This window comes from Engraulis encrasicolus, chromosome 22 (assembly GCF_034702125.1).
Source record: "Engraulis encrasicolus isolate BLACKSEA-1 chromosome 22, IST_EnEncr_1.0, whole genome shotgun sequence".
Classification (NCBI taxonomy): Eukaryota; Metazoa; Chordata; class Actinopteri; order Clupeiformes; family Engraulidae; genus Engraulis; species Engraulis encrasicolus.
Genome location: NC_085878.1, coordinates 34,027,833 through 34,040,442, shown reverse-complemented (window position 1 = coordinate 34,040,442; position 12,610 = coordinate 34,027,833). Strand labels below are relative to the sequence as shown.

The window sequence follows — 12,610 nt, the reverse complement described above, 5'->3', positions numbered from 1 at the left end:
ACTAGAGCTGTAAACCAAAGTTTAGAGTTTTCTGAGGTTGTGGAATTAAACTGATGCAAATCTACATCCCATCATTGCCATACAATTGCACACAATCCACACAAGAAAAGCACTTTTGACGGGAGCTGCCTCAAGTTTTGGATCTGAAATTATCCTTACTTTCAGTCGACAATCTCCCAGCACTTCATGAACAGGCCACGAGTTCTTAAAGGGGTATGCCACTATTTTGGGACTTAATACAGTTAAAATCTTTGTCCAGGGTTTATAAAGGTGGTAAAGTGTCTTATTTTTTACGTTAGGCATTGTATTGCTTTAAGACAAGTTAAAAGAGGGAGTATGTAGCTAAGCTAAGTGGAAGTCAATGGATCACTGTAGCATGTGTGATCCATTGACTCTCACTAGCTTAGATACTTACTAACTCCTTAAAACAAGACAACGCCTAACATGAAAAACAAGACACTTTACGACCTTTATAAACCCAGGGCAACGATTTTAACCGTATTGAGCCCCAAAATAGTGGTATACCCCTTTAAGGATCAAATTCAAAGTGTTTGAACTGATAACACACACATACACTCCTCAGAAGAAGCAAAACTGACAAAAAGCCATGATACACCACTGCATGACACTTAAGCATTACAAAACCTTTCATACTGTAAGAGCACAACCCCTTAAGGGCTGTAGTAAAATGATGTAACGTATATCAATGAAAGGACTGTCACTTAGTGGTGCCAGTATAGTTAAGTCTTCTTCCTGTGTGAAAAACGTCAGCCTTTACACAGAACCTAAATGACCAAACTCCCCTCGACAAGGGACTGTGGTGTAACAGAACAAAGTAACATCTACTGCCCATTGGCCATGATATATGTTTTTTTGACGTAAACTAATGCCTATCTCCACCTCTTTGAGATGGACGATGAAGACCGTAGCGTTTTAAGTGTCTAGCTGAATAAGGCACTGACACAGTAGAACTTTGTAGCTTGGATGAATGAGCAGACCTTTCTCAGCAGTATACTGCTGGGCTTTTAACAGAGTGGGCCATAGGGTTTCATTTGTGGCGAGTTTAACAACTTCTTCCTCAAGACATCACTGAAAAAGGAATTAAACCTATACCTTCCAATATTACCCTCAAACTCATGGTTCGAATATACAGTGTAGCATGAATTCTACCCAAGACATTCTAGAGTACTGTATCTCATAAAACATAACTCAGTAATTGTCAATTATGGTGGAAGTAACAAATGTCTAAGAAACAAAACAATTTCTAATAGCAGGTATTGTTGAGTGCAGATTTAGAATTTAGCAGGGCAATAACAGATGGTAGTTTGGATGGCTTTTGAATTTCACACAGAGCTGGGGGTGCAGAAAGCCTGTCTTCATGGGATCTCCCAGAAAAACTAAAATTACAATTTGAAAATGCGTATCCATCCACACAAGAAATCACAGACAGCTTGGCATCTCTGATTACCGTAGTGTGGCTTTTCGAGACATTCAGAAACAAAGTTAAGAAAACATCACATTTGAACCAATAAAAAATATAATACAAAAAATACAGACCAGACACTCCAAAAGAGGAATCGTTTGAAATACCTGTCGTATCCCAGCATGATTTTATGTGTGTGTAAAGTACGAGGTTTTAAGAGACATTTCATCTTTGAGTGCATGGCGTGGGGGTGTGAAGAGTGTGGGTTGGAGGGCTGGGAATGCAAGAACACGGACAGAGCAGTTATGTTGTCCACTGGAACGTACTGTAGCGATAGCCATTTAACAGCAATGGAGCGAGGTGGGGGTGGGGTTGGGGTGGAGGTGGGGGTGGGGGTGGGGGGGTCATCTTGTTCGGAACTTAAAGAAGATGGAGCTCCACCCTATTCACCATCGCTACTACCCTCCTCGGTGGGGCTTCTCCCTACCTCCCCTCCCCTCCTCCCTCCAACGCCAGCCAGCCAGCCGCACAGCAGCCCCCCTCTGCAGAGGGCAACACCTTCTCCTGCACCATCTCTTGCCACATACGAGGTGGGACGAAAGCAGAGGATGATGCTTTCATCAAATGGCCAGCCAGTGCTTGAGCTGCAAACAAACCAAAGGTCCAGTGATATGTTACATCTTAATAATCATAACTGTTATGTATTGTTGTTACAAAAGAACATTGGAATTACATGATATCTCCTGTAAAGGTGCACTGTGTAATATTTTCAGTAATTTATTTCCAGATTTCATGCTGCCCATACACCTTTTTCATGAGTACTTACCACCATCATCAAATTCTAAGCATTCATTAGGACAGGGAAAATTGCACTTTTTCATACATGAGAAGGGGGATCTTTTCCATTGTCCATCCTTTGGAATTTCCAGAAAAAAATGGGACAGTTTGAGAGGTGGACAGGAAGCGAATGGGGAGAGTACAGCAAAGGAGTGGTTCCCTCATGTGCAGTATATCCTCCCTGTTCCATAATACCTGACACCCACCTCTCAACCGGGCGTTATACATTTGCTGTTACAGAATGGCAATGACCAAGTCCTAGTGCATTACTAAAGGTCCTGTGTTATGTCATAGTATTGTCGTACTATGGTAGTTAATGCTTCAATGACTATTGCAGCATGCCAGTGGACGTATGGCTTGCATTAAGGGGCAACCTGAAAACTCACCTTAAACTGCCTGACATTGCCCTCAGCCACCAGGTGATGTTCGTGCTCCGGGGTCACACAGTAGGCTATTCTCTAAAACACACACAAAAAAACCCAACAGACCATGGGAAATTTACAATCAACACGGCAAAGAAATTCCATGCGCTCAATAAAATCAATTAACCCATCTGCTATTTAATAACTGTTTAATAACATTTTATTTATAAAAGTCTTAATAACATTTATATTTAATAACATTTAACATTAATGCAAATGAAAAAAAAAAAATGAAATAAACATCACTACACAGTGCACACACATACCTCTTTGAAGCTGCCTGGAACACTGAGGAACTTATAAATGGCGTAGAAGGGTACGAACAGCATTGAGGACATGGCTATACTCCAACCAATCACGTTGGCCCACCAGGGGAAGATGTAGTCATCATACTTTAAGCCGCTGCTGGTGACGACACTTGCAATGACCACAAACTGAAAAGGAAAAATGAAAACAAGAAAAAAGTCTTTATTTTTACATTACATTACACTTACACTTTTATCCAAAGCGACTTATACATATATTTATGTACAGGGTATTGGTTGCAGTCCCTGGAGCAGTGTGGGGTTAGGTGCCTTGCTCTCAGCCATGGAGTGAGATAGGGATAGGAAAGTTGAGGATTTGAACCTGCAACCCTTGGATTTAAGGATCTCCTTAACCGCATAGGCCATGGCTGCCTAACTTCTTTTCACAGTTAGTGTAGCAGTTTGAAGGCTAATTTAGTACTAGGGTTACTGGAGGGAGTACGGCACATGAAGTTTCATCACTCCCTTGTCAGTTCCGCTCCCTACCTCACAGACAACATCAAAGGATGAAATATTTCTGTCTGGTGGTCTGCTCAAAGGCATGTTACGATTTCCAAAAACACGTGGGAAGGTCGTTTTGGAAGCACATGTTGAGTGAGGGACACTGTTTTTCCGCAGTTGTTCTGTGTATGAATTTAAGTGCATCGGAAATATGGATTGATTAAATTATGTGTTATGCAATTAATCATGTGATATAACCCAGATCATGTGCTGAAAGAAGACCTTTGTTGGGGTGAAAACGGCAGGCATGCGTTCAAGCTGCTTATCTTCCGCAGTAAGCCTCTTTGCAATTACGATTACGATGTGCAGTTACGATGATCCATAAAAACAACCTTTTAATGAATTTATAGATCATACTTTTTGGCACAAGAAGGCCACTGGTGACCTGATGTAACATGCGGTTGTCTCTATCCCACCTTCCCTCTACTGCCCATGGATCACTCCAACCTTCCATAACAACAACACCAACAAACACACACACACACACACACACACACACACACACACACACACACACACACACACACACACACACACACACACACACACACACACACACACACACACACACACACACACACACACACACACATATGCACACACGCCCACACACACACACACACACACACACACACACACACACACACACACACACACACACACACACACACACACACACACACACACACATATGCACACACGCCCACACACATGCACACACGCCCACACGCCCACACACACACGCACACACACACACACACACACACACACACACACACACACACACACACACACACACACACACACACACACACACACACACACACACACACACACACACACACACACAACTGCATTTCCATCTCATCTCCATCTCAGCTCACCAATAGGAAGGCTGGACTGACAAACTTCCAGCAGAGTCTCCAGTAAAGGCCTGGCTTGAAGCCCATCATGCGCTCGATATCCTCACTGAATCTGTCCACGCCTGGAGGGGGAGAGAGAGAGAGGCAAGCACATAACAAGGGGCCAAGGCGTCACTTCCCCGAATACCCTCAGACTAGAGCCATGGGAAAAGCAGACTAAACACTTTTTCAAACTCAAACACACAACCACACACATGCATGCGCACACACACACACACACACACACACACACACACACACACACACACACACACACACACACACACACACACACACACACACACACACGCATGCGCACACACACAAACACTTACATGCACACGCACTCACATGCATGTGCGCGCACACACGCACGCACGCACACACACACACACACACACAGACACACACTACAGCAAGTCGTCTTTCCTGTAATTGATATGATCAGAACACTGCCATCATTATTAGTCTTAAATGATCAACAAATGACGATAAGAGGATATGATCAAGACATGGCATCATATTTCACAGTGTTTGTCTGTGTGAATTTTTGACTGAAATAGTTTATTACGATGTCCCCATATCTGCGTATATGTGTTTGTTTGTGAACAGGCCGAATCCCATTTTTAATTTCCATTCCTATCTCCACGCTTTCCCCTTGGCCCTCATCCCTTCAAACGGAGCAGTAAGGGGTAGGGCTTGAAACGCATGAAACGGGTGAAATGGCCTTTTTCATCACCAGCCAAATGGGTAGATGCAGATCTTACTAGCCAGACAGACACTCAATTATGGGTCAATTAAGGTGCTAGTAAGTTGGTCTTTCCCACCAGCCAAACTGAAATTTTACCAGCATTTGACGGGTTGGCTGGTACAGGTTAATTTGGAACCCTGGTGGTGAAGTACAAAGACAAGACAAGAAGGCAAATGATGCTCTGCTCTGGGCTGGGCTGGGTTGCATTTCTGGAAAGCGTAGTTGCTAACTATGTTAGCTACTTTGTTGGTTGCAATGCAATTTCCCATTGGCAACTACCGAAGTTGCTAACTGCTAAGAACTACGCTTTCCAGAAATGCACCCCAAGGTAGCAGACTAAGCCAAGCGTCGTCTCAGAACAAGGGAGACACTGCTCCTCTTCCTGCTCTATTTGAAATGCCAGCTGTGGCCTGGGGGGACTCGGCTGTTACGGGGGGCCACGGAGGAGGCCACGTGTGGAAGCCATAGCCGGCGGGAGGTCCTGCAGGAGGGACCAGGCCCCCATGGGCACCACTTCAAAAGCCCCAGATCGAGACCCGTGGCTGCTGGCACCAGCCATTAAAAGCCAAAGGCTCCTGTCCTGTCTCGTTAGCTGCAAGAGCCACCAGACGAAAAGCCGGAGCTGAGGCAAACAGACTGGGGTGCACAGAGGACATAAGGCTACAGTAGACGGGCAGAGAGAAAGGTAAAGGAAGGGACACAAGGGATCAGGCGGCCAGGAAGACGAGGGTGATGGCATGACAAAAACAGGAGGGGACCTAAATATCAAGCGGTGACAGAGGCAGAGGAGGTGGGGTTGGGTAGCCCGGCTGTCGCGACTTCAAATCTCCTCAAACCAGGGGTGCATTTCTTGGAAGCGTAGTTGTTAGCAGTTAACTTCGGTAGTTGCCAATGGGAAATTGCATTGTAACCAACAAAGTACTGTAGCTAACATAGTTAGCAACTATGCTTTCGAGGACTGCAGCCCAACATTTGGTCTGGCTAAATCGTCTTGCAAACGTACTTCCAAATCCTGAGAAGATTTTTCAGTGGTCTAGATGTCATGGAAATGTTCTCAGACCTGGCCAGACTAACTGAGAAACACAATTTCATGCAACATCACAGGAAATACATTATGCACACTCCCTGGCTAATAATACTGTTGCGGAACATGTGTTTTTGTTGCACAAACGCGCTTTAGCATGTGCCTTCAGGAAACGTGTTTGTGCAACTAAAACGTTGTGCAAGGTGCAGCCTCTTTACTGAAAAATGGAGTTGAACATTTGGGCCAGCACCCTCACAGGTGCTATATTTAAGAATGAAGCCTGCTCCAACCTGAACACTTGACTTTAACCCATTGTGTCCTTCAGACACATATACGCTGTATTCAGGATTTTGAGATTTGAGCGGTTTTATTAAATATGTGGGTATGTTAGAGCTGGATGAACACATTATAATGCAAGAGGAGGGTCTTGGCTTTTAAATGTAACTCATTTCATGTTTGTATGTGCTTCGGAGGCTAAGATATTTAGGATTTAATAGGAAGCGGGCACCCTTTCCCAAAAAGGACTTAGAACAAAATAGGTTAATACGATTGCGGACCTACCGTAAAACCAGGAGACGCCAATGGCCTCGATCAGCACTGCGAACAGGATGGAGGTCCCGGCAGCGTAGTTGTCCAGCAAGGTGAAGATGTAGATCCCTCCCTGTGGAGCAGGAGGCAAGGAATACATGACATTACATTCAGGATTAAGATGGCCTGGGGCCCCTAGGCTACAGGGTGCGATAGGCCCCCTGTAGGAAGAAAAAATCACATAAATTACATAAAAAGTGTCATAATTCCAAGTTATGAATTAAATTTGACAACTATGGAGAGGGGTATTAACAAGAGATTCATTTTTTCAATACTGCATCTGAAATTCAGCTCTCAGGGGGAGGGCCCCTGGCTGGTGGGGGGCCCAAGGCTGCAGCCACATCTGGCCTCAGTGTTAATCCAGCCCTGATTACATTACATCACAAACGGTACATGGAGCGGCTCCTTGGCAACATCAATAAACAATTACGTGGGCCATTAACATGTGAGGGGAAACATTGGCATCCGCTTGCCCTGAAGGGGTGCCTGAAGCAACTGAGGAATCTCTGAGGAATTTGTTTTGATTTAGAGCCGGAAATAAAATGTCAACATAACAATTGCACAATGTATGCTTGTTAAAGGTGCACTGTGTAATTTCTTTAGTAGTTTATTTCTAGAACTAATGCTGTCCATTCACAAATGTTACCCTTTTCACAAATACTCACCACCACCATCAAATTCTAAGTATTCCTTGTGACTGGGAAAATTGCATTTTTCACACATCTTCTCCATGCCTGCCATTTTGAATTTGTGACATTTTTAGATGCAAAACGTACTGTAAATGTCATTCTACTACATATTAGCTTATTACTTAAAACAATAAATATGAAAAGATTAAATTTGGCAGCAGAGACAGACAGAAATAGGCAGCACAGTTGCAATACCAACTCTACACAATCCTGCACTGTGCACCTTTAAGTAGGCCTAATTGTATCAAATAGATTATGCTATTTACAATTGCTACATTGTGCTGGGATAATGATTGGTGGAAAAAGCTAACAAGACATTCAGCGCTATAGAACCAAAGCATCATGCAAATACTGCAAGTCTAGGGACACATAGGAGGCGAAGCAAGCGAAGCGAAGAGAGGCGAAATCCAACCGTCATCAGGTCGTCGTGGCGAATCAAATGGAATGGAACAGTTATGTTGTTGATTTGATTGGGCCGCGGCAGGCGAATTCGCTCCTCATTTGCATAACATTAAACTTTCTTTAATCATTTCGCTTCGCTTCGCTACTGTTCGCTTGCTTTCGCTTGCCATCGCTTGCCTTCGCCTCTCTCATAGGAATGAATGGCAAAGCTCGCAAATTCGCGTGTATGTGTCCCTACCGAAAGCCCTGCAAAATGAGTTATGTTACAGTGTGTATACAGTAACATTGTGCCAGCCTTTGCAGTGCCAAATTAGTTCACGGTAGAACACAAAATCACAACGTTCCCAGATTTGAGAATTCCTTGGGAAAACTTTTACAGGAATATAATACATAACAAAACAATGCAAGCAGCAAAATATTTCAGGAAATCAATGCAACCCTGAGACACAGACATTGGTATATTATCGTTACAAGCCCTTTATATAGTAGTATGCCATCTGATGAGAAATGGATTTTTAACTAGGATATTCACAACACAGCTTAGACTTTCTAAGTGCTCAGTCAGCACATTGACAATAACACCACAGCTCTCCACTGCTCTAATCACCACAGTGGGGAATTAATTTGTTCCAATTTACTGTACAACCCATTTGCTCGCCATCTACAATTCACCACAACACAGTTTGGATGCAAAAAGTCATAAACATTTTGGTTGGAAGCACTAATGTCTCGCCTAGGTGGTACACACACTAAAAAAATGGGGTGTCAATGTTTCTGAGTAAACTTACCGGTAGGCCTATATAAATCCAAATAGAGTACTTATAACACTGTGGAGAGTCAAATTACTCTAAAATGTCAGTCAAAAGTGGGTTAAATCTGCAGGTGGCAAATTTAAACTAAACAGCTCTTAATGTTATATGAGTAGAATTAACTCTAAAAAATGTTACACTGACCAAAGAGTAAAATGAACAGTATTTTTGAGTGGGACCAAATGTTATCTGAATGTCATCTTGAAATAATGTCATCTGTTATTCATTATGAGACAATTTCAACTCTTTAAGAGCAACTGGGACTTTTACTAGAGCATAAATTAAAACGGCAGCCATACAGATAAACATTGGTTGTCACTAATGCAATAATAAATCATGAAACCAAGCCGAGTCATCGGTAAAGGGACAGCTATTAGCTGTGGGGTATGTACAGACACATAGAATTTCCAGAGCAACCAAAGTGGAACACATACTTTTAACGTCTATCTTAACCGACCAGCACAAGGGGTCGGATTCCGTAAGTGTGTGTGTGTGTGTGTGTGTGTGTGTGTGTGTGTGTGTGTGTGTGTGTGGGTGTGTGTGTGCGTGTGTGTGTGTGTGTGTGTGTGTGTGTGTGTGTGTGTGTGTGTGTGTGTCTGCAGTGCCATCTGCCTTAGCCACTGCTCCGGTCTGGCATGGAAATATGACAGTAGTCTAATAATTCCCCCGTAAATTAGTGTACTTGTGGAGCAAAATTGTAGCATATTCCATAGAGTTGAAAAAAAAAAACAGCACTGGGCAAAACATCCAGTGCGTCACTCTCCTGTTATTCTGGAACGTTTTCTTCTTTTCCTGGAAATAGAGACCAAGCCTGAAATAGTTGTCAATCTAGTATAGTGTGTCTCAACGGGGGCGCTGCAGCCCCCCTGGGGGCGTTGGAAAGCCCTAGGGGGCGTTGAGAAGGATACAGCTTAGTGGGGGCGGGGCTTAGTTCCCATTGGGAGGCATTAGTCTATTTTATTTTTCAATAGTCAATACTAAGGGGGGCACTGGCAGGTTTATGATTAGGTCAAGGAGCAATGGGAGGCTTATGATGAGGTCGAGGGGGCATTCGTTAAAAAAAGGTTCAGAACCACTGATCTAGTACATACATGGCCGCTGACAGCTTTGGCCAGGCTCAGAACAAAGTCATTCTGACAGGACCCAATGGAGTGAGCACAGGAGAACACCTTACTGTAATACTGTACATTTGTTCAGGCAACAGAATTGGGTATTTTGGACTTCTCTGAGGAACTCGCCATTCACAAGCATAATTTATTTATTGGGCCTTCTAGGAAACAGACTTCTGACGTCATTCTGTGTTATTCTGGGAAACAAGAGGTAGCATGCTACAATACCAGCCCTGGAAGAAGGAAAAAGGAGGGAGAGGGCTGTGCAGGACACTTACGTTGGTAACACACAGCAAGGCAACCAGGAACGTGCCAAACGCGGTGGCAAAAGTGAACACCTTGCGATTCCTTTTCAGAAATGTGAAGTCGTCAGACAGACCTGTGATAACTGCCTCCATACCTCCCATCTACAAGGAAAATAACAGTATTGATGAAAAACATGACATTTGGAAATTATCCAGCACACAGAGATTAATACATGTTATATAAGCTGTACAGGAATACATCATGTTGTGTGCGCCAGCAAGCATTTCACGGTGCAAAGTCTTTTGTCATGGCCGTTCTGACTGAAACACACTCTTCTCCTGTGAATCCACTTATCTTCCTTCCCTTTCCTGTGAGTTGGATAAAATAGGACAGTCTAACCCCAAAGCCCTTGCATCCTATGGTGTCTTCCCCATTTTGTGAGCTGCTGCAATATTTCAGAGCATGCATGCTGCTTTCCCCCCATCTCAGAAGCACCCTGAAGGACCTCTTACATCACAAACGTACTGTAGCACACACACGCAAATTCCATGACCATGTGTGTGTGAGAGAAACCCAGAAATGTTTATAGCCTACGTGACAGAATGACGGTGAAGCGAGTAACATTTGAGTACAACATCTGTGGTGAGGTGAGTGTGGGGGAGATATATACTGTATCTCAGCCACCATTTGAAACTAAAATTAGATCTACGGGCATGGAAATGACATTAAATCTCCCCAACCGGTGGGGATGCTGTGAGCCGTCATGAGGTGTTGAGTCAGAGCCGTTGACAGCTTTGGCGGGGCCCAGGACAAAGTCATTTGGAAGCACCCCCATATATAATGTGATGAGGACCCCATTCAGGGCTCCCCTCTCCCTGGGCCCAGGACAGCTCACCCCTTTAACCCCCCCTCCCACCGACTTCGATGGACTTCCCTGTGGTGCAGTGCTGTGCAGTGCAGTGGAGGCTTACGGAGCTGTCAATGCCTAGAGTCAGGAGCATGATGAAGAATATGATGGCCCACAGAGTGGAGAGGGGGAGAGTGGAGATGGCCTCTGGGTAGATGATGAACACCAGGCCTGCCCCTGCGGAGAGAAAGAGACAGATAGAAAGAAAGAGAGAAAGAAAGACAAAGAAAGAAAGAGAGAAAGAAAGAAAGAAAGAAAGAAAGAAAGAAAGAAAGAAAGAAAGAAAGAAAGAAAGAAAGAAAGAAAGAAAGAAAGAAAGAAAGAAAGAGAGAAAGAAATACAAAGAAAGAAAGAGGAAAAGAAAGACAAAGAAAGAAAGAGAAAAAGAAAGAAAGAAAGGAAGGGAGAAAGAAAGAAAGACACGTCTTACACATCTGGTTCACAAAGACACGAAGGCTTACTGTATGTAGTACAGTACATTCATACAGCTTAAAAAATATTTTTTCACTTGGAAAGAAAGAGGCTGAGAAGGTAGGAGGACGCAGTTTGAGGAGAAATAGAAATAGGAAGTTTAAAGAGGACACAGAAAATATATCGGAGCACTGTCCTGTGTTTCACTGGGCAAAATAGTTTAAAGAAAGACACAAGGCAAGTTTTTAAAAAAAAAGTATTTTTGGTATTTGGAAGCGTCGTAGCCCCTTAATGCGCGCCGTACCTCCAGTGGCACGCTGTAATACACATTGAAATGTAACTACCATAGCACTACAATACTATGACACAACACAGGCCCTTTAGTAATGCACCACAACTTGGTCATTACCATACTGGTAACAATGAATTTATAAAGCCGCGCCTTAAGGGGTTAAGGCTTAAATATTTATATATTACAGAATGGAGTGAAAGAGAAAATCAGGGAGACGTTCTTGAGCAGAGCCCACGTCATTTTTGGATTCACTTACGTACAGTATGTCAGTCAATTTATCACAGCTAATAGGCAGCTGTTGGAAGAGCAATGACAGACATTATTCTGGCCCCAAGATTATGACATTGAAGCAACACCAGCAGCGATGGCAAGTTGGATTGAATAGAATTGGTCTAAAAATGACAGACCCCTTTTTTGAACAAATGATTCCAACATTCTTTACAATAGCTTCAGGGGGGTGACGTGGCTTAGTTAGTGCACTAGTGTGCCATACCATTACACCGGAGACTCGGGTTCGATTCTAGCCCGATATTGTTCCCCAATTCTTCCCCATATCTGTCTCTCCACTCATTACCTGTCTCTCTTACTGTTGTATCTGAATAAATAAAAGGTGTAAAATCAGGGCTGAACTGGGGGAGAAATAGGAACCAGGCACTTTTGAGTTAAAGCTGTCCCTCATAATTAACTGTGCAGAACTGACTCACCGGTGGGCCCTGCACCACAAATTTAATTATTATTATTATTATTTTAACATTTCTGAAAATAGGTTCCCACAAGGGTACGGGGCCCACCAGGAAATGCTCGCTATGCCATATGGCCAGTGCAGCCCTGTGTAAAAGTAGCCTGGTTCCTACCAGACCCCTGTGGGTTTGAGCTCTGGAGCCCCCAGAACTACAATGTCGGGCAAGAGCCAGGCAATTGTAAAAGCACAAAAAGAGAAGAAATAACTTTGAAGACAAACACACTGTACTGTACCTTCAGTGGCCACGTCT

The 12,610-nt window shown here is 43.6% G+C and overlaps 1 protein-coding gene across 1 annotated transcript in view; it reads right to left on the bottom strand.

Annotated features, from left to right (window-relative positions):
* Positions 1-293: 293 nt before the first annotated feature.
* Positions 294-12,610, bottom strand: part of slc6a2 (solute carrier family 6 member 2) — a 35,088-nt gene continuing 22,771 nt past the window's right edge. Inside the window, exons 8-15 of the mRNA XM_063188173.1 lie at positions 12,594-12,610; positions 10,980-11,092; positions 10,041-10,169; positions 6,727-6,826; positions 4,373-4,473; positions 2,949-3,116; positions 2,647-2,718; positions 294-2,067 (exon numbers count right to left, since the gene is read on the bottom strand). The exon at positions 12,594-12,610 is cut by the window's right edge and continues 108 nt beyond it. Coding sequence (XP_063044243.1) covers positions 2,044-2,067; positions 2,647-2,718; positions 2,949-3,116; positions 4,373-4,473; positions 6,727-6,826; positions 10,041-10,169; positions 10,980-11,092; positions 12,594-12,610 — 724 coding nt within the window. The 3' untranslated portion in view covers positions 294-2,043. The remainder of the gene's footprint in view (positions 2,068-2,646; positions 2,719-2,948; positions 3,117-4,372; positions 4,474-6,726; positions 6,827-10,040; positions 10,170-10,979; positions 11,093-12,593) is intronic.